Genomic DNA, 21188 nt, shown 5'->3' with positions numbered 1-21188 from the left:
CAGCTCCGCGCAGCGGAGGCTGCACTCCGTGCGGAGGTGGAGATGGAAGCACGGAGGGCGCTCTGGCCGAGGGAAGGTGGCTTGGCTGCAAAGACAAGTCCGGGCCTGTCGTCCCCATCAGACCCTGTCTTCGGCTCCTCTCTTGCTACCTGAAAATGTGTCTCTTCCATGTCCTTCACCCCCACCCCACTTCATATGGAGTCTCTCACCCAGCGTGACATGACCCAGAGGCACATTTGGCATGGTTCTGTCTCAGCGTGTCTTAGGAGTGGTTTAGTTGTTTTTGCCTGATGAGAACGTTATCAGAAGAATTACTAAACAAAAACAAATTTTTATGCACAAAACAGAGATGTAGAGAACAACATATTGCCCATTTTCATTACCAAGAAGCGTGAGAAATGGTTGTCTACATCCTTTACCCCTATTGAATGATCTAAGTCTAGGCAAAGCTCCAGTGGCCAAGAGCTGTCATCAAGATCCTTTTTATCTTCCTCTAAGAACCTGGTCTTGTTTTAATTATGTTTTAAAATCAGCACATATAATGTGATCTCAACAACGTGAACAAAATAATCCACTTCAAAACAAAACAAAAACCCCTCAGAGTATTGGGAGCTACACTAACATGTTAGCAGTGATTATCTCAGACAATCATGAGGCTAGACAGATGGTGATAGATTCAAAGAGACATAGATATATAGTTATTTTCTGTATTTTTAAGTATTTTCTACATTAACAGTGATCTTTTGGCCCTTGACCAGTCCTAGATGCAAGGGACTCTGGGAAAGTGAATATTTAGCTTTTTAGCTCCATCAGCAAAGGTAGGCAGGAAAGAGGGAGAAAGGTAAAAGTAAGTGTTGGGGACTGAGGGTGTGGCTCAGTGGTAGAGCACTTGCTGGGCACTCGTGAGCTCCTGGGTTCCATCCCTCCCCACACATACACACAAATGATGATGATGCTGATGATAAGAGGAAATGAGTGCCAGGGGACAGCCTTTCCTATCTGCCTGCAAGCATTTTAAAAAGTCATTTATGCCGGGCGCAGTGGCACATACCTGTAATCCCAGCAACTTGGGAGGCTGAGGCAGGAGGATTGCAAGTTGAAAGCCAGCGTCAGCAATTTAGCGAGGCTCTAAGCAACTTAGTGAGACACTGTCTCTAAAAAAAAAACAAAAAAAGGGCTGGGGATGTGGTTCAGTGGTAAAGTGATCCTGAGGTTCAATCCCCAGTACCAAAAGAGACAGAGAGGAAATCACTTGTTACTTTTATAATTGAAAAAAGTAAGATTATTATGTTCAATTTTGAATCTGCTATAAAATCTCAATGATGTAAAAATATGCACAACAAAAGGACTGAAAGAAAGCCACAGCAGCATAAAAGTCGTCTTCTCCGGTCTTGAGATTGATGGCAATCGTGTTCCCCACTGGCTGCCATGTGATCAGAGGCTGAAAGATGGGTGGTTCCTTTATTGACATACACCTGGAAGACGTGGTTGACGGGAGATAGGAGTGCAGACAGACAGGTCTGCAAGGATAGACAGCAGGCTAAGAAAGGACCCCCTTGCCGATGTGTTGGAGAAGGGCTGAGGCATCCTGAACCAATGAGTGTTTGGGGAAGCCCAAGTCCAGGTGATTTCTATTGATCCTGAGCCTGCAACCCAAATAGAGGAGATAAGTGGGGTTTCCGATTGAAAGAGATCGCAAGTGCTTTCCAGGAAAACATGTTTCAGTGGCATCTCTGTGTTGCGCTTGATCTCGCCAGCTTCAGGAGCCTCCAGTCCCAGTAAATCCCTCTCCATTAGATGGGGAGAGCAGCTGAAAGCAGTAAGTGCTGTCACAATTGCAATCCCGTTTGGTCCTTTCCATGTTTTTGAAATGGCCCTAACCACAAGCCCATGTACTAATAGAAAAATGAGCAGAATATATGAATCACTTGTTTTGATAGCATTACGCTTAATCTAGCTAGAACGCTTCACACAATCATAGAGTTTGAATTCTCAATCCAGGGTGAATTTTTAAAATGGAGCTTTTCAGACCCGACTGCCTTGGGAAAGCAGATTTCATAATTTGCTCTCCAGCCTTGCTAGAAAATCCATTTGTCTTTGCAATTGAATTTGCAAAGTGAAATCATTTTGAAGGGCCATTCCTTTGGCCAGCTCTTCCGCTCCACCTCCCTTTTCCTGTCCATTTCCAGAGCTCCCTGTTGATCTGGGCAGACTGTGCCATCTTGTCATCCTGTTTCAGCTAAAGGAGTGATGCTGCTTGGGGGTGGGCTTTGTCCTCATCGCAGACTGCACGGCTGAATTCTGCACAGCTAAATTGCTGCCTCAGACTCTCAGAGGGGAAAAGGAACCAGCGGGGGGAAGTGCTGGTCCAGGAGGCTGTGGGCCGTGGGTTCAGTCCTCGATCTGCAACTTAGGGACAGTGTCACCTCTGTGAGCGTCTTCAGAAGCAGACCTAGCCACCCTGCCCTGGTCCTAGAATGAAATAAGATTATAAAGGACCAAGGGCTTTGAAAACAGACAATGCCATAACATGTTACATTTAATTCAACTCAACAGTACAACAAATATTTTTGGAAATGCTGAGTTTTGGGTTGAGATGTAGCCAGGTAAACACATCCAAGTAGGCAATTGGATTTATTAGACCAGGGCTTAGGGAGAACTCCGAGCTAGACTCGCATGTTTGTGGATCACATGGTTTTTCTTGGTATATGACACTGAATGAGATCACAAAAGGGAATTTTGTATATTACTGTCATTATTATTGCTACTACTATCTTACTATTTAGGAGGAGTTCTCTCTCCCTTATTAATGATCGTAATGAAGTTGGGAGGAAGCCCATATATCGAGGTGTTTTAATTTATCTTCTTAATGAATTACATCTCACAGATAAGAAACTGGTGAAGAAGATCTGCCAGTAAGCCGGATTTTAAAATTAAGGTTTCCAGTTTCTCAGACTTGCTTAAAGTATTGGATACCAGCCAAAAGACTTCCCAATTAATTAGCTTTGATGATTTATTTTAACAACTTCAACTGATGACAGTACAGAAATGAAGTTGTTTTTTCAGATTATTAATTAGTAGTTCCAGAGTATAAAAATCACCTCGGAGCATCCACTGTTTTCTTTGTAGTGCTTTTGGCATGTGGGAGGAGGTGTGTGTTTCCCACGTGCAGCCTGGGTTTGTCTGTTTTCTGATTCTAATGACACAACACCACAGACTAAGGTATGAAGAAAAAAGCTTCGTCTTGGTCTCTCAGAGGTCCAAGATCTGGCCATGGCTTTCTTGTTGGAAGAGTCCTGGGTGGCACAGGGCATCACATGGCAAGGGACAGGGAGTGTATGTGTGTGTCCATCTGCTGTTTCTCCTTCTTCTTCAAAAGCCGTCAGTGTTCACCCACGGGGGCTCCACCCGATGCACTTATCCACTCCCAGTCGCCCCCCAAAAGCCTCACCTCTGGACACCATAGTGGGACTGCATTTCCACCTCACAGTGGGGTTTAAATGTCAAGGTCTGAAGCCTTGGGGACGTCCACATCATATGCAAGCCACGGCAGGCTGCTTAGCACCCCTGCCCCACAACATCCTCCTGGTCCCCTAGACAATCCGACAATCAAAACTGCCCTGACACACTTCCAAATGCCCTGCAGGGGCCCTCCAACCCATGTGCAAACATGGATGCACTTAAGGAAATGGGTCCCCTTCCGTCATCACCTGCAGAACTTGTCCATCTCGTCCCCAGGGCCCACAATTGTGCACTCTCCTTTGGTGAGATGAGCTGGTGCCCAAGGCGCTGACTTAGAAGATATTATGTGTCTAAGCCTTACAGTGACTTGCACTCCATAAGAATGACGTCGGAAGGAGTGGCAGACTTTTCACTTTGTTAATGTTGAGGACCACGCTGACTGAAGCTGTTTGCAGTGACATCGGTGACCTAGAACATGGAGCAGCGCGCTGAGGCGTTCACTGTTTGGTTTGATCTTCACAATAGCCTCTGAGAAAGATGAAAACCCAGGCCAGAGGAAGTAGTAATTTGCCTGTCACATGTGACAGTGAAGTCGTACAGCCAAAAATAGGGACCTTGGGACTCTGGCGGGTGTCTTTCCACCATAAAGTAGTCTCCAGGTAACTGGCACCTCTGGGCTTTCAAAGCCGGTAGGACTGGCCCACGGAGGAACGCAGAGCTCAGGTGGCCAAGTGGAGGAGCGGCAGGCAGATGACCAAGGCCAAGGCCGCTGAACTTGCCCTGGGTGTGAAAGCGGCTTTTGGTGACTTGCTTGTGTACAACTCGTTGCATTCCTTAAAGGGTTTACTTAGCTTATAATATCAGATGATGGTGCAATTGAAATAGAATATTCAGGCTTAGGGAAATACCGGTAAAAGTAGAACGCCAAGCCGGGTGCGGTGGCGCACAACTGTCGTCCCAGCTCTTCGGAGGCTGAGGCAGGAGGATCCCACATTCAAAGCCAGCCTCACAACAGCGAGATGCTAAGCAACTCAGTGAGACCTCTAAGTAAAATACAAAATAGGGCTGGGGAGGTGGCTCAGTGGTCAAGTGTCCGAGTTCAATCCCCGGTAACGAAAAAAAAGAGTGCCAAGAGGAGGGCAGAGAGCCAAGGCCCAGCACAGGAGGGCAACACGGTTGTCATGTTGGGGTTTCCTGGCAGCCGAAGCAAAAAGAGAAATGCATACTTCACACTCCCCAAAAGCTGGGAGCATAGCATTCCTCAGGGGAAGGGAAGCTGAATGCTAAGAGAAGTTTCTCAAGAGGGTTTTGTATGGGGGACTCTGGGGACAAAATGTATGATATCAATAAAATTTCATAGGAAATATTATAATAGATTTAATTGTTCTTTTTAATAGGAATGTTTAATCAAAATCAACTAATCCTGAGGGTATGATGTTGACCCTCAGTTAGCTGAACCTGTTCTGCTTGGGTCCAAGTAATTTGGTTCACGATTACAGATTTTAGTGGTCTCACTAGATCCAGGGCTAGAGTTTAAAGCGTCCAGAGGTGTGAATGGCTCAAAAGCTTTTCCGGAAACTTCTCTTGGTAGATGTCTCTCCTCTCACAGACTTGTTGGGATTCAGGAGAGAGTGTAGACTGTGACAAAGGCTTAGAAGGTTGGCACCATGGCACATCCATCGGGGTGTGTTGGCACCTTAGCAACAGTGGCCTGAAACATCCAAGCGTTGGATTCACACGAGGCCCCCAGCAGGTTCGTGCGGCCCTCAAGGGCGGCTCACCGTCTTCCCAGAGCCACACCATGTGGGACTCGGAGCTTCTGCAGCCCCCGTGGCAGGGCGAGGGGGAGCCTGGTGTCGCAGCCTGAGTCTTCCCGCTTCCACCCAGAAGTAACACGTCACTTCCCCTCTCGTTTCCCTGGCAAAGCCAGTCCCTTGGCCCTGCCTGACTTCTCCTGAGAGCAGTAATGGAGGAGAAGAAACCAGACGGTAGTCTACGCAGCTAGGGAAGAAAGGTCACCCACACCCGGGAATGGGGTGCGAAAGTCACTCGCAGAAGATGTGAAGGGGGTGGGCAGCCGGAGGTGTGGGCTGGTGGCCTGGCTGGGCTGGCGCTGGGTGGGAAGAGCAGTTAGTGCCGCTTTAGTCGGCCTACACTTTGCAGGCCAGGGGACCCTGGGAAGGTGCTCAGGAGGTGGTTCTGTCTGCTCCAGGCCTCAGCACCAGGGAGGCGGAAGCAGCTATCTCAGCATTTCAGATTCCACCCAGGCCCTGAAACAAAAGAAATGTTTGTTTCATATTGAAAGGAACTCCCTGCGACATTCCCCGCATTGTTAACTTATGAGGGTGCCTCCCACCTCTCATTGTGATCCCGAATGAAAACCAGGCACACTTTGGCTTTTCCAAACAGTGACTAATGGCGGGGCTCGGCCAGGCAGGCCGAGCACATTTTTCACTCGCTGTGGGCTTCCCACCACAGTGGCCTGGCCAGAGCTGCTGGGGAAAACTGTGCCTAGTACTTCCTACCTCATCATCCATCACCGGAGCACCCCTCTCCAGCCACCTCCTTCTTAATAGGTTTAATTATTACTTCTCCTGCTTCGTGGCACAATTAATCTTCCCGTGGCCTCTGGATTTACAGCACACAGGCCCAGGGAACCTCTGAACAATTCACTGCAGCCTCGGTCTCTAACTACGTAAGGAAGCAGGAAGTGGGCCGTGCATGAGGCCAGTGGAATATTTGTGGCTCCAGCCTGACTTCTTGTCACTGTGCATGCAGCCCAGACATGGGGATGGTAGCAGTTGGGGACCACGGAGGAACTGACTCTGCTTCCTTCAGGCCTCAGGTTGAGTAAGCAGGACCTCCGGATTGCCTCAAGTTTGGTTAGAAAAGTAGGTCATTTCCAGTGGAGAGGGCCTGGGAGAGGGGGGAGCCAGGGATTCCCTCGGCCCTGTGATGTCGTTCCAGCAGGCTCCTCAGCGGTGAGGCAGAGGGAAGGGCCACTGGGATCTGGGACAGAAGCCATTGACCTCTGCCCTCTCTGAACACATCCTAAACTGCTGTTGAAGCAAAAGAAGAAACGAGGCTCTTGACTTCACCTGCCCCTGAGAGAACAGGCAGAGCCCGTGGGTGTGGTAGACCCAGGGGACCAGTGTAATGAGGCTGGAGGATGGCGCGATGGCCCAGCGGTGGCATCCACTGGTCGTGGTACCCCCTGCTCCTTCTACAGGCCCAAGTCCCTTAGGATTTTCTGGTCTCTAATGGACACTGTTCCCGAGATACAGATGTAGTCAAACCATCACTCTGTTCAGACGCAGCTGCCACCAGCTCAGATGCTGAAGCTGACAGAGAAGAAACAGGCACGGAATCCTGTGCACCTTGACCACCCGGCATTCTAGGGGGAGCAAGGAAAGAGCCGGGGCTCCCGAGTCCCCCTGGTTCCAGTACCAGCCCTGCTCTGACAGCCGCGTGGGCCTGAGAACGCTCTCCAACTTGCCGTGGCTCCGGGATGACAAGCTCGACCTGAAGGGTCGTTCTGAGGTTGGATGAGGTCGTGGGGCAGGCAGCCAGGCACAGCAGTCCTGGGGAAGCTGCGGGAGGAGGTGTCTGTAGCTGCGTCACATGGTAGGTGATTTGGGAACTATCTGCTGTTTAACAGTCTCATACCTTTGCAAAAGTCTCACACCCCTGGCAAAAATAGTGGAGACTTGTCTCCAGGGACACACACAGTCACCAGAAAACGTGTTCACTACGACATCCAGTTAGTTGCACGTCTGGTGCTCTTGTGCCCTGGATTCCAGCCACCTGTGTACTGGCCAGGTCTGTCCCCTCTTCCCCACCGCAGGCTTTGAGGTATTTTAAGAACACTGTAAATGACCTATATGTGGACACTCGAGAGGAGGGGATCCAGGAACCTGAAGGTGTCTAGGGTCGGGACAATGGTGCTCAGGGCCACTCCTCCCGGTGTGGAGGAGGAGCAGGTGGAATAGTCAGGGCTCTTACCATGAGCAGGGCGCCCGGGCTGTGTTTACTGTCCCCTCTCACCCTAAACAAAATACCAACCTATCCTTTAAGATCATTCAGAACAAAAGATAAACTAAGAACCGTTATTATAAACAAGTGAAATCAGTAGGATGAAGGCCTGTGTTGCTTCCAGTCCACACACATCCTCTCCATGTGCTGGAGAGCAGTATGAAGGGGCTGGAGTGGCCAGCTGCATTCTTCCTCTGCTGAGGTCCCAGAGACAGAAAAATGGACTTAACCTTCCACATCAGGACCAAGCCACTCAGAAAAGTTTCCTGATCCAAAGCGGGTTACACAAGAGCATGCAGAGTTAGCCAGGCCAGGTGACTCCCGCCTGTCATCCCAGCGACTCAGGAGGCTGAGGCAGGAGGATCACAGGTTCAAGGCCAACCCCAGCAACTTAGTGAGACTCTGTCTCAAAGTATAAAATAAAAAGGGCTGGGGATGTAGGTCAGTGGTAAAGCACCTCTGGGTTCAGTCCCCATTTAAGAAAAAATGCAGTGCAAACTTCTCTGCCGGTCTTCATCATTTTACTTTCTATTATGGACATTTTCACAGGTAGAGAATAGTGTAATGAACCCACGTACTTGTAACCCAGTTATCAGCCTCTGCTAATCTTGTTTCATCTCTTTCATAAACGCACACACACACCGTCCCTCTTCGCCCTGCTATCACCAGAGTATTTGTAAAGCAAGCTGTAGAAACCGTGCTGTTTCCTTTATAAATACTTCCATATGTACTTCTGATGAGAACTTTATAAAGTGCTACTGCCCATGTCCCACGTGTCCTTGGTGGAAGTAGATGGGTTGGTACAGCTAAGGTGGGGGGTCTGAGGGTTCTTGTCCAGCCTCTCCCACTAACTCGCCTCCTCGTGCTGGGCTTTGCCCACGTCATTTACAAGGCGAGCCTGTGGGGGGTCCCTGCCAGCCCCCAGATCCTGTGTTTCCTGCCGGGCATCCCCGGATGGAGCAGATCTCAGCTCAGCTGGAAGCAGGAAAGGGTAGGTCAGCTCTTTAAGCCCCATTTGGGTTGTGTAGCATGAATAATTATAATGGGAATATTTTCAGTAAATGAGAAGACTGCACCCATTGCCCATGGAGGTACACTGAGGCCTGATGTTCAGAGAATTCACGAGAGAAAAGGCAGCCAGGAGTCACTGCTGAAATGCTGAATGCCCTAGTTCTAGTTGAAATTGTTTCTGTTTGACTTGTCTCGTTGGCACCTCCCTGGGTCTTTGCTCTTAATGGTTAATAATAAAAGCAGGATGTTGTGAGCGCTCGCTCTGTCCCAGGTCCATGTGCCGGCCTCTCCTAAGCCCGGTCTCCCCAGCCTCACCACCACACCCTCTGAAGGAGGCAGTGACCCCAGGAGGAGGCCTGCTCTGGCGATGGGTGGATTCATGACCACGTGTCCTTCCTCGCACGCCCTGGTGGGAGCCTGGCTTTGTGAGGGTCTTCTGCCCCACTAATCTTCATTTAATTCCCTCCCTGCAGCACGTTGTCACCTCGCGCGCCCCTGCTGACAGGCCCTCTGTAAGTCTTCATCTGAGTGACGGCCCTGGAAAATCAAGCTGTGGCCTGGAAAGGGAAGGAGGATCTGCAGATTATCCCCTCAGCATGTGCAGTCACCCCGCTGGCTGCTCTCAGGGTCGCTTTCATGTCGCTCAACAAAGAAAGGCTGCCTTCAGAATTCCCCAGACTGGCAGCGGCAGGGACAGCAGAGACACAGGGCAGATAAAAAAAAAATGCCCAGTTCAGCCAGGTCCTCCTCTCACTCTTGCACAGGGCTTTGTTTTGAGACTCTTCCTCTGAGTCTTCAGAGGCCCTGGGAAGGCAGGTCGGAGGCTGGGGGAGGAGGCCTGGGGAAGCTGGCTGCAGGTCAGATCACTTTGCTGGAAGCAGCAGGCAGTTCCCTTCGCAAATCACTGAGCCCTGGGTAGCCATTATCTACCAACTGCTCCCTATTAACTGCCCAGACTCTAAGGCCAGAGAGAGAGAAACAGTTCCTTCCCTTTCTCTCATTCTCCAAATACTGCTCATGCCATGTTATATGTTCACAAAGCATATTGGTGGTTTCGTTTGTTTTTTGTTTTTCTTTTTGTAGAACTGGGGACTGAACCCCACTCTCCCACTGAGCTACATCCCCTGTCTCCCATCTTTTTTTTTTTCTTTTTTTTGAGACAGGTCTCACTAAATTGTGAAGGCTGGCCTCAAATCTGTGATCCTCCTGCCTCAGCGTCCTGAGTAGCTGGGATTACAGGTGTGCACCTCCGTGCCTGGCTGCATGCATACCCTATCTTTGAGATGATCATAACCTGACCTTATAAGGAAGAAAGCAAAAAATGCCAAAAGACTTTCAATTAAAATAATAATAGGAAAGCAAAGGTTCAGAGACATTGTCTCAAAGACACGCGTCTGAATGTGGCAGGAGCCAGGCTTGTAAAGCAGGACTTCTGATTTTTTCTGAAGCCCTGTGCCTTTTCTGTCATCGTGCACCTTCCTGAGGCTTAGCTTCCTGAACAATGGGGTACAACTTGATCCTGGAGAAGGGGGGCTAGCAAGGAGGCCTCATCTTTGGTCCCAGGCTGCCTCTAATGGCCTTCTCTGAAGACCTGTTGTTATTGTTTCCTCTGTCATTTTAGCAACCAAACACGTGATTGTATTGGCTTACAAAAATCATTGCATCCACGCACCGGGGCATGCGCCTGGAATCCCAGCAACTCGGGAGGCTGAGGCAGAAGGATTGCAAGGTCAAACCCCACCCTGTCTAAAATTATATTTTAAAGGTGGGGGTTGAGGATGTAGGGATGCATCTTAGTGGTAGGGTGCCCCTAGGTTCAATCCCTAGTACTGGGAAGAGAGAGAGACAGATACAGAAAGGTGGGGGGGTGAGAGGGAGAGAGAGAGAGAGAGAATATCATGGAAATAATCCAGTGCTATGGTGCCAAAAACATTGCAAGATACCCCAGTGGGAGAAAGGGTGCTGTGGGAGATCTAGGCCCTCTGCCACCCTCCCCAGCTGCACTCTGCTCCTAAGCTTAGAGCCTTGGCTGGGCAGATAATTCAACCATCTTAGAATACAGAAGCAGGGAGGGGCAAGTCCATCCTCTCAAGACACTGAAAATTTGAAATCAGAAAGTTTTCTGTTTTAGATAAAAGCAGTTAGAAACATGGGTTAAATTCAGGTCTTTAGAAATGAAATATTTCTGTCCCTAATAATTTTTCATTATTAAAAGGATCCCAGGGGCTGGGGTTGTGGCTCAGTGGTAGAGCACTTGCCTGGCATGTGTGAGGCACTGGGTTTGATCCTCAGCACTGCATATAAATAAATAAATTAAATAAAAGAGCCATTAACAACTAAGAACATTAAAAAAAAAAAAGAACCCCAGGTGTTGCTGAGATATTAATTTCCTCTTGGGCCCCTTAGTGTTTCTAACCTTGAGGCAGATTCTGAAAAACTGCCGTCCTTCCAGCCACCTCCAGCTGGGACAGCAACCCCAGGCAGTGATTCCCAGATCAGTCCCGGGAATGTTATTCTCCTATTGGATCAGAGTTCAAAACTACTTTAAACCAAGGCTTACGTGTTCCTTATGAAAAAAAAAAAAATTAAAAAACAGATAAGTCAAAAGAAAAAAAAAAAAACCACCTTTAATTCTACTACCACCACCACACACAAAAAGTAGATATGTGTGCATACACACATGCCCTGTTATTCTTTATCAAAATGTGGCTTGGTGTCCATATGTATCTCTTTAATATAATCACTTTTCCCATGTCAATACATAAATGTCTCCTTTACCATTTTGATGTTATCATGTTATTCCATTCTATAGATGTACTATGATTCAGTTATTTTAAGATTATGGAATATTTTACTCATAAAAAACACACAGAATTACTGTATTTTACCCCTACCACCTCAAGAATCCCCCTTCCTGGAAGCATTAGTGATTTTGGTACTGATTTCACTTACAGTTCACAGTGCACTTGCACTTATTTTATGTCATTTGATCCTATCACCACCCTCTAACATCACCGTCACTGTTATTAACTCCCCTTATGATTTCCAGAACTAAATACCGCCGAGTCAGGCTAAATGATGTACCCAGAGCCCTGAGTCCAGTTAATGTCAAAGAGCTGCCAGTTCCAGGAGTAGGCGGACTCCTGTGGCAGGGCGACCTCCACGGCAGGTGGGGGGACTTAGGGCCATGGAGCGGCCCCGACTTCAGCATCGATCATGTGTCCTGACGTATTCCTGTCATGACTGCCACCCTATGGTTCTGGACTGAGGGCAGAGCTGGCTTCCTCTCTCTCTCCCCGCCCCTGCGGCCACCACAGGCTAGCTCATGTTTGCTGGGTGAGTGAGTGAGTAAGTGAGTGAGTGAAGGGTGACATAAAGTTGAGAAAATTGCAGAGGCAGGGATTCGACAGCTCCCCGTCTCAATGCCCCTTTCTTTCAAATCAGACGAGAGCCGGTCTTGGTGATGCTCAGATTCTTGTGCTTCTGCAGGTGTTGGTCACCCCTGCAGAGCGGGCACCCTGGTGCACAGTAAACCAAGAGCAAGAAGGAAGCATACCCTAAGTCCTCCACTTCTTCAGCTGCCCCTCCAGCCCCACTCGGGCTGCACCACCTCAGGCTACCCTTAGACACCCCTCATTTGGAACTACTTTGTATCCATGACATAGCTCATTTTGAACTGCTGATAAACAGTAGCTTGGCTTAGGAACTGTGGTGTAGTTTATGAGGGTTGGTTGAAGCTCTGTGGTTGTTGATTGTCAAAGCAGTAGAGCAGAGTTACAAGAAATTTTGGAACAAAAATCACTCAAATCCCATCACTTAACAAGGCAGCTATTTTTATTTTACGGAATCCCCTCTAGGTCTTGTCCATGCGCACACATTTATTCTCCTAGTTGTCCCGTGGAGCATGCAGCCTTGCTTCCTGCTTTTGCAGTTAACATGATTGTAAGATCATGTCCCATTTTTCTGCCCAGTCTTCATAATCACCTTATTAATAATTGTGTAATCTTCTGTTGAGTTGATATACCAAAATGCAGGAGTACAGACCCCCAGCGTTTGGCGTTTAAGATGCTTCTGAGTTTTCACTTCTCTATAACGCTGCAGCAAAGACTGAGAGGCACTTAGTTTGTGTGCCTGTCAACTGATTTCCTTAGCTTAGATGGCTGGGTCAGAGTAGGACCAGGTGCTAGGTGCAGTGACTTGTGTCCACAGTCCCAGAGACTGGAGGCTGAGGCAGGAGGATGGCAACTTAGCTATACCCTGTCTCAAAAAGAGGAGGCAGAGGGCTGGGGATGTGACTCAATGATAGACTCCCCTGGGCTCAATCCCCAGTCTCACACACACACACACACACACACACACACACACACACATGCAGGGGGACCATGTTTGTTTGGCCCGCTGCTTATCCAAAGGTTGTTCTTGATTCTGTCTCCAGCAGTTGTTATGTTTACCAATTTCAGGGCAACCTAATCAGTGTAGGGGGTGTTTAAATTTTTTATTTGCTAATTTAGCAGGAGTAAAATGGTACTTCAGGGTTGGTTTATTTTGCATTTCTTTGATTATTAAAGGAAATTAGCATTTCCCCCTGTGGTTACTCTTTGTATTTCTTTGGATGTGAGTTGTCTGCTAACATTTGTGGTTCTTTGTCTATTTTAATAAATTGGGGGGCTGGGATTGTGGCTCAGTGGTTGAGCGCTTACCTAGCACATGTGGGGCACTGGGTTCATTCCTCAGCACATTAGAAATAAATAAATAAAATAAAGGTAGTATGTCCATGTGCAACTAAAAATATTTTTTAAAAAGTAAAATACATAAAAGTAAAATACATAAATTGGGGTCTCGTTTTCTTAAACTGAATGATACCTTTACTCACAGTAGATAAACTTCCATATGTTTCACATATACTTTGTTTTTTGCCTTTTAATTTTAGATATTTATTTGTAGTACAAAAATCCTTATTTTGTAATCAAATCTGTTGATGTTTTCTCCTGTTGATTTGAAGCTTAGAAAGCTCTCCTCCCTCTGGAGAGTTGATAAATATTTAATTCTACCTTCTGTTATTTTAAATTCTTTAATTCTGGATAGCATTTACCATAAATCGAGTTGCAAGTTACATTTTTTTTCTAAATTGCTCGGCAGTTATTCCAGTGTTTTCCTGGCCTTTCTTTTCTCTCTCAGGAATCATACACCAGATGAAAGGCGATTACGACACTGCACTGAAACTGCACAAGACACACCTGTGCATCGCCCAGGAGCTGAGCGATTACGCCGCCCAGGGCCGCGCCTACGGGAACATGGGCAACGCCTACAACGCGCTGGGCATGTATGACCAGGCCGTCAAGTACCACCGGCAGGAGCTGCAGATCTCCATGGAGGTGAACGACCGCGCCTCCCAGGCTTCCACGCATGGGAACCTTGCTGTGGCCTACCAGGCCCTGGGTGCCCACGACCGGGCCCTGCAGCACTATCAGAACCACCTGAACATCGCCCGGGAGCTGAGAGACATCCAGAGCGAGGCCCGGGCCCTCAGCAACCTGGGCAACTTCCACTGCTCCCGAGGAGAGTATGTCCAGGCTGCCCCCTACTACGAACAGTACCTCCGGCTTGCTCCTGACCTTCAGGACATGGAAGGAGAAGGGAAGGTCTGCCACAATCTTGGCTATGCCCATTACTGCCTTGGAAATTACCAGGAGGCGGTGAAGTACTACGAGCAGGATCTGGCGTTGGCCAAAGACCTTCACGACAAATTGAGCCAGGCGAAAGCCTACTGCAACTTGGGCCTTGCGTTCAAGGCTCTGCTGAATTTCAGCAAAGCTGAAGAGTGTCAGAAGTACCTGCTGTCCCTAGCCCAGTCCCTGAATAATTCCCAGGCTAAATTCCGAGCCCTAGGGAACCTGGGTGATATATTCATCTGTAAAAAAGATATAAATGGTGCAATAAAATTCTATGAGCAGCAGCTAGGTTTAGCCCATCACGTAAAGGACAGAAGACTAGAGGCCAGTGCATATGCCGCCCTGGGCACTGCATACCGGATGATCCAGAAGTATGACAAGGCCCTGGGTTATCACACCCAGGAGCTGGAGGTGTACCAGGAGCTGAGCGACCTGCCGGGGGAGTGCAGAGCTCATGGGCACCTGGCTGCTGTCTACATGGCCCTCGGGAAGTACACGATGGCCTTCAAGTGTTACGAAGAGCAGCTGGACCTGGGGCAGAAGCTGAAGGATCCCAGCCTAGAGGCCCAGGTCTACGGCAACATGGGCATCACCAAGATGAACATGAACGTGATGGAAGAAGCCATCGGCTACTTTGAGCAGCAGTTGGCCATGCTGCAGCAGCTCAGTGGAAACGAGTCAGTGCTTGACCGAGGCCGGGCCTATGGCAACCTGGGGGATTGCTACGAGGCCCTGGGTGACTACGAGGAAGCCATCAAGTACTACGAGCAGTATTTATCTGTGGCCCAGAGTCTGAATCGCATGCAAGACCAAGCCAAGGCTTACCGGGGGCTAGGGAACGGACACAGGTAAAAATGACAGGGCAGATCGGGTAGATAAAGCTACAACGGGAGCAGCTGCGACAGTCCGAGCAGCCCATGTCCGCATGGCAGCTGACCAACTACAAAGCACTTCCACACCTTCCTCCTTTGGTTTCTCCACAGTCTTTGTATTAAGCAGGGGATATTATTACCTTTGTGTCATGGAAGAAGAAACCAAAGCCCAGGGAGGGTGGGTTAATGCCTAAGATTACACAGTTTAAAAGGGGCAATCGAGAGTCAAACCCAGGGCTCTGACTCCAGAAGTGGTGCTTTTTTGGACTACATCAAAATGATCAGGATAAAAGAGTTAATAGGGCTGGGAATGGGAATGAATCGACTTGATGGGGCTTTTCTCAATACTGCCCCCATTATGAATGTGTTTATTAGTACATCAGTGCCCACCAACTACTTGGCTTTTAGGAAAAGCCACCTGATAATCGAGGGAGTAGATGGACCCCTCCCACATGCCCTGCCTCAGGCTGGGCCTCTTAAAGAGCTATTTTGACAGCGTAGTCCTGGTTTCTATGCCCTATCATCAGCTAGGCCTGGGGACGTGTCCCCACCAGAAACTGAGGTTCAGGAAAAAGAATCCTGGGGCTCCACACAACTGGTTTGGTCTGTTGCCAAGATCCCTGCTTGTCCCACTCTGATCATGTCATCTCTGAGCAGCACAGGAAGACACAGTTGGCCAAGGGATGCTTTTCTTCTGAATATGGGGTGCCTGTGTCTGCAGATCTATGGCCTCACCACATAGGCAGGGGATTAGGGCTCCGGGATGGGAGGAAGGGCAAGGGTCAAACTAAATCATCACCCACAGAGTGCTCTGAGAAGCCCAGGTGACAGATTTATAGCCACTGTAAAGTGATTTCAAAAACATAGTCTAAGCGGTAGTGGAAATTGGGAGGCCCGAAGAACCAAACAGTTCACTTGCTATCATTGTGCCTATTAATATATTTTATGTTTCTTCTGGGGTGTATATCCCATTGAATCTCGAGCTCTTGGGAAGGTCACTAAGGGATGACTTTTGAATTGCTTTCCAGATTATGAAATTCCTCTGCATCTCACTCTAAGGGCACATGATAGATTTTAGCTAGAAGAGGAGTTAAGAGCTTCTATAGTAAGTGACAGTGACAAATGCTTCCCATTTTCTCAGGGGCTTTGGCATGTCTGCACCTGCACGAAATAATATCATTGCTTTTCTGTCTACATCCCCACAGGGCGATGGGGAGCTTGCAGCAAGCCCTCGTGTGCTTTGAAAAGAGGCTCGTGGTGGCCCACGAGCTCGGGGAGGCCTTCAATAAAGCCCAGGCCTATGGCGAGCTGGGAAGTCTGCACAGCCAGTTAGGGAATTACGAACAGGCCATCTCCTGCCTTGAGCGCCAGCTCAACATCGCTCGAGAGATGAAAGACCGAGCCCTGGAGAGCGATGCGGCCTGTGGCCTGGGGGGCGTCTACCAGCAGATGGGGGAGTACGACACGGCCCTGCAGTACCACCAGCTCGACCTGCAGATCGCAGAGGAAACCAACAACCCCACGTGCCAGGGCCGAGCCTACGGGAACCTGGGCCTGACCTACGAGTCCCTGGGCACCTTCGAGAGGGCAGTGGTCTATCAGGAGCAGCACTTGAGCATTGCTGCACAGATGAACGACTTGGTGGCCAAGACAGTGTCCTACAGTAGCCTCGGAAGGACCCACCATGCCTTGCAGAACTACTCCCAGGCCGTCATGTACTTACAGGAAGGTAGGTGACAAGGCCCACGTGCCTCAGTCTGCCAGAGACTCGGGGAGTGTACGGTTTGAGGGGCCATCTCTGCATGGAGTGAGGATCTCAGAGGCCACATGGTCTCAGCTGCAGAATTCCAGTGTCTCCCTGCTGGAACGGAGGTGCTTCTTTGTTCATTCCTTTTTATTCGTTTCTGTGGTGCTGGGGAGCAAACTCTGGGCCTCGCACCTGCTAGGGAAGTGCTCTAACCTGCAGCCACACTCTGAGCCTGGTTTCATTGTTCAGAACACCTTACCCAGCTCTCTGAACCCAGATTACCACACTCTCGCTGACACCGGCTGCCCAAGGAGCAGCTCCTGAGAACCCTCTGCTGGGTGAACGACACCACCTCACACAGAAGAGTCATGTAATGTAAGAGCTAATCATTTCCAACTCAGGTTCTGAATCAGAGGAAAACCCCATCTGCTTCAAGTTCCATTGTCCCTCTAGAAAATATCTAACCTGCATCACAACTATATAGTCATCAGCTGTGACATGGTGACTGATTCTAATCAGAAGCATCCTTCTGAGCATCACCAGAGCCGTCAACCAGGCTTTCTTCCTGGGCTTGTTGCCTACAGTGCTTGGGCAACTGCCATGGCCCTCGTTCTGTTCCAGGCGCCCCTGGGACTTGGCCACTTCTCTTCCTCCTCTGCCATCAGGTTCCATGAGTTGGCTGAGCACGGTTGGTCCTCAGAGGCTTCCTTTTCCCCAAAGCAGAAGCCCCTCTGCATTGTTTGCCCTCCCGTGTACCCCTGGGCAGGGCTTCTGCTCTTAAATCCTCCCACAGCACACGGGTCAGGGTCCTCGGAGCCTGCAGGAGAGGGCAGATGCGACGCTCTCCACCCACTAGTGAAAGGAAATGATGGCTGATTTCCTACAAAACCTCTTATTTATAGTTTCCAAAAGGTTTTGCAAACATAGTTTATTTAATCTGATTTAATCCTCACAACTTCGAGGGGTGTGTCTTCTCCCCATTTTTGCAGCTAAGTCCCCTGAGTCTCAGAGGAGAAGGACGTAGCTTGGGTCTTTGTTTCCTGACCATGTGGCTGATTAGTTGCAGAGTGGGGTTCAGGCTGAATTTTCTGACCCCAGGAACCAAGCAAGACCCTGTCTGGGGTTTCCAGTCTCAGAGAGCAGTGCAGGGGTGGGGCGGTGCTGTCCTGGTTACTGCTGAGCCGCAGCTGGGACGCCCCGGGAGAGAGAAGCAGGAGGCCACGCGGACAGCGAGGGAGGGGCCGGTGGCTCCCTGTTCTTGCACAGATGGGCCTGTGCTGGCTGCAGACTGAGGGTCCTGAGGGACGGCAAGCCTCTGTCCAGGCCTTATTTAGTTCCCACTCTGCAGATGGTGCTCTACCTCAGTGTATTAAATATGAACAATGACTTCTGGTTTCCGAAACCACTTGACTGGTGAAATTCCAGTAGTCTAGGGGCAATTTTCAGTTGGATTTATGAAAACTATTAAATTGAGACCCAGCATCTGACAACTTTTCAGCCATGTTCTTTAGACTTTCCTGGAATGCTATTTACGTGCAACAGCTGGTTACCTGAGACATTGTACCATCATAGGGGAAAACGAACCAGTTCCTTTTTGATTGTTTCTTGTAATTCCTAAGTCTCGTAGAGATCTAAAACCTCTTATTTGTAGCATCTCCATGGTGTTTGCCTTATCGAGGGCTCGCACCAGTGCCTCCCCTCGTGGACCAAACCAGGTGTCCCTTCTCATGAGGTCTGAGCTGGTGGAGGTTCAGGACCCCTGGGAAGTGCTCTGAGTTGGTTCTGCAGCCTCTGGCCGTGGAGGGGACAGATCAGCTGGAAAATGGTCCCAGGGTTCTCTCCTGGCCTTCAGAGGGGAGGAGGCTGCAGATGAGCAGCACCCTGTGCTCTGCGCGGGCATCTCACAGTGAGGCTGGGTCTACGTCAGCTGAACAAGCACCCCAGGTGATGTGGATGGATGCCTCTGGGTAAAGCCTTAGGTTTCTCATTTTGTGAATGAAGAAAGGGAGACTGGGGCAGTTTCAAGAGTTAATTGGGGTTAGGCCACTACTCTCTGGCACGCCAGGCCCCCCGGAGCTGGGTGGGCGGTTCAGCCTCCTGAGCAGCAGATACACGTAGAGCTGGGCAGGCCAGTTGCCACGTCTGTCTGGTGGGGTGTTGTTTTGTGTTTCACAGAGCTGGGGGTTGAGCCAGGGCTTCACACATGCTCCACAAGTGCTCCGCCACCGAGCTACATCTTCAGCCCTTTGTAATTTCATTGTGAGACAGGATCTGAATTGCCAGAATGGCCTGAACTTGCAACCCTCCTGCCTCAGCCTCCCAGGTAACTGGAATTGCAGGTGTGCACCACGTACTCAGCTGTCCTGTAGGTTTTTAACTCTTTGTTTTTGAGTCCCCACTTAATGGCAGGCAGGTGTCCTAGGTGCTGGGCTACAGCAGGAACCAAGCAAAGCTCCTGCTCTCACTAACACTTCTAAGGTGGCTTGCCCAGGTGATTTACTTCTGAGTCATGCCCAGACCTGGCAGGGACACGGACACTGAAGAACCAACGTGGCAGCTTGTCGAAGGTTAAAGCAACCAGTATCCTCCTGGTGTTCTCTCAAGAACCATCTTCTTTCACATGTGTTTCCTCTCTGTGAGGTATTTACAAATATGAGTTGCTGGGCGTGGTGGCACGTACCTGTAATCTCAGCAACTTGGGAGGCTGAGGCAGGAGGATCACAAGTTCAAGGCCAGCCTTAGCAATTTGGCAAGGCCCTAAGCAACTTAGTGAGACCCTGTCTTAAAATAAATAAAAAGGGCTGGGGATGTGGCTCAGTGGTAAAATGCCTCTGGGTTCAATCCCCAGGCCACCCCCCAAATAAAATAATAAAAATGTGAGTTCTTTTCAAGTAGTATTTTTGTTACCCAAATGACAATTTAGACAGAAAATGCTGTTTCTAAACTTTCTGAGTTATATGCATTTTGAAATACATATTATATGGGCTTGAACCTGAGCATCCCTTTTATTGGCCTCTCACCTGACTCGCTCCCTTTCCCGCAACTGGAAATTGATGGGCTGGCGCGCTCAGAGGCAGCCCACCCCTGACCTAGACCAGAGGGAAGCCTTGCCTTGTGTGTGCAGGGTGCTGCGGAGCCCCGTGCCATCTTCCTCACAGGCTAGCGGCTCTCACAGATGGCAGGGTGATGAGGGCAGAGTGACACTGAGAATGGCTTAGTGACCGATACAGTAAGTGGCTGCCTTCAGATTGGCTCCTGCAAGGCCCCAGAGGCTGCTGGTGTCCTGAAACCCAGAAGCTTGCTGTGGGTAAGTGACCCAGACTGCAGGTACCTATTTGAAGGCCATTAAAACGAGGACAGTCTCATTTAAGGCTTTCGACTCATAATAGTACTGATTTTGCAACCCTGCTGAGGCACATCAAAGCCTCAGACTCACAGGAAACACAGAGTGGACCTGCCATCGTGTCAGCAACAGCAGCGGGGCAGGCTGCACCCTGTTCTGCTTTCAGGAGAACACCGCATGCCTCCCACCAGCACAGACTGGATGCATACCGTGCGATGGGAGGAAGTATAATCGTGCCTTCTGTGCTTGACTGTCAGGAAAAGCTTTTGCCAGCCGGAGAATCAGACAAGATAAATTTATCAGCCGGTAGTCTCCATTTGCAGAGCTAAGGGGTCCGCATCTGGGGGGATGGCCAGGTTCAGGTTCCATTTGTTTCCGTTTCTGCCTGCCCTGCAAACCTGTCTGTGCTGATAGCCATCGCCTGAGCTCCTGCTGGGCCTTCTCTGAGTATCCTGGAAACTGCCACCAACGAGGGAGGCATTCGAAGAGGGCTCTTGTCCTCATTCCCTCTCCAACTGTGCTGTTAACGTTCTTAAGTACCCCGGAAGCAAAGTCACCTGCCAAGACTTATTGACAGGGTGGAATTATCTGGCTTCTCTGTATCTTTACATTTTTGTGGTTTCAGGTTTAAGGTTAGCTGAGCAACTGGGCCGAAGAGAAGATGAGGCAAAAATTCGCCATGGTCTTGGCCTCTCCCTTTGGGCTAGTGGAAACCTGGAGGAGGCCCAACACCAGGTGAGCAGAACCCCGACTCCAGTGGAGTTCATTTCCAGAGGTGGCATTTGCCAGAGATGCTGACCTCATGCCCTGTCGTTGCAAAGGTTCCCAGCCTGAGCCAGCCCGGAGGTATTGAAACTTCACACAGGGAAGAAGATCCTTGCTCACTCACGGGCAAGGTGTCTCAATCATTTCTTTGGAATTCTTGTATTATGTGCTGCTGCTCTGCATTAAACTTGAATACACAATTATATTCTTTATAACAGAAGCAAAACAAGAATTCATGATTATTGGCTGTGGTGTCTTTGTAAGTTTCCAGTTATAGCAACACA

General features: G+C 49.3%; 1 protein-coding gene across 6 annotated transcripts in view; it reads left to right on the top strand.

Moving 5' to 3' along the window:
- The window catches only part of Ttc28 (tetratricopeptide repeat domain 28), a 567342-nt gene that overhangs the window by 451934 nt on the left and 94220 nt on the right, over nt 1-21188 (top strand). For all 6 annotated transcript variants that reach the window (XM_047560776.1, XM_047560775.1, XM_047560773.1 and 3 more), the window contains exons 7-9: nt 13684-15025; nt 16255-16778; nt 20765-20874. In XM_047560776.1, the coding sequence (XP_047416732.1) occupies nt 13684-15025; nt 16255-16778; nt 20765-20874 (1976 nt within the window). The remainder of the gene's footprint in view (nt 1-13683; nt 15026-16254; nt 16779-20764; nt 20875-21188) is intronic.

Source organism: Sciurus carolinensis, chromosome 8, assembly GCF_902686445.1.
Source record: "Sciurus carolinensis chromosome 8, mSciCar1.2, whole genome shotgun sequence".
Lineage (NCBI taxonomy): Eukaryota > Metazoa > Chordata > Mammalia > Rodentia > Sciuridae > Sciurus > Sciurus carolinensis.
The sequence above is the reverse complement of the archived record's forward strand: the minus strand, read 5'-3'. Positions and strand labels throughout refer to the sequence as shown.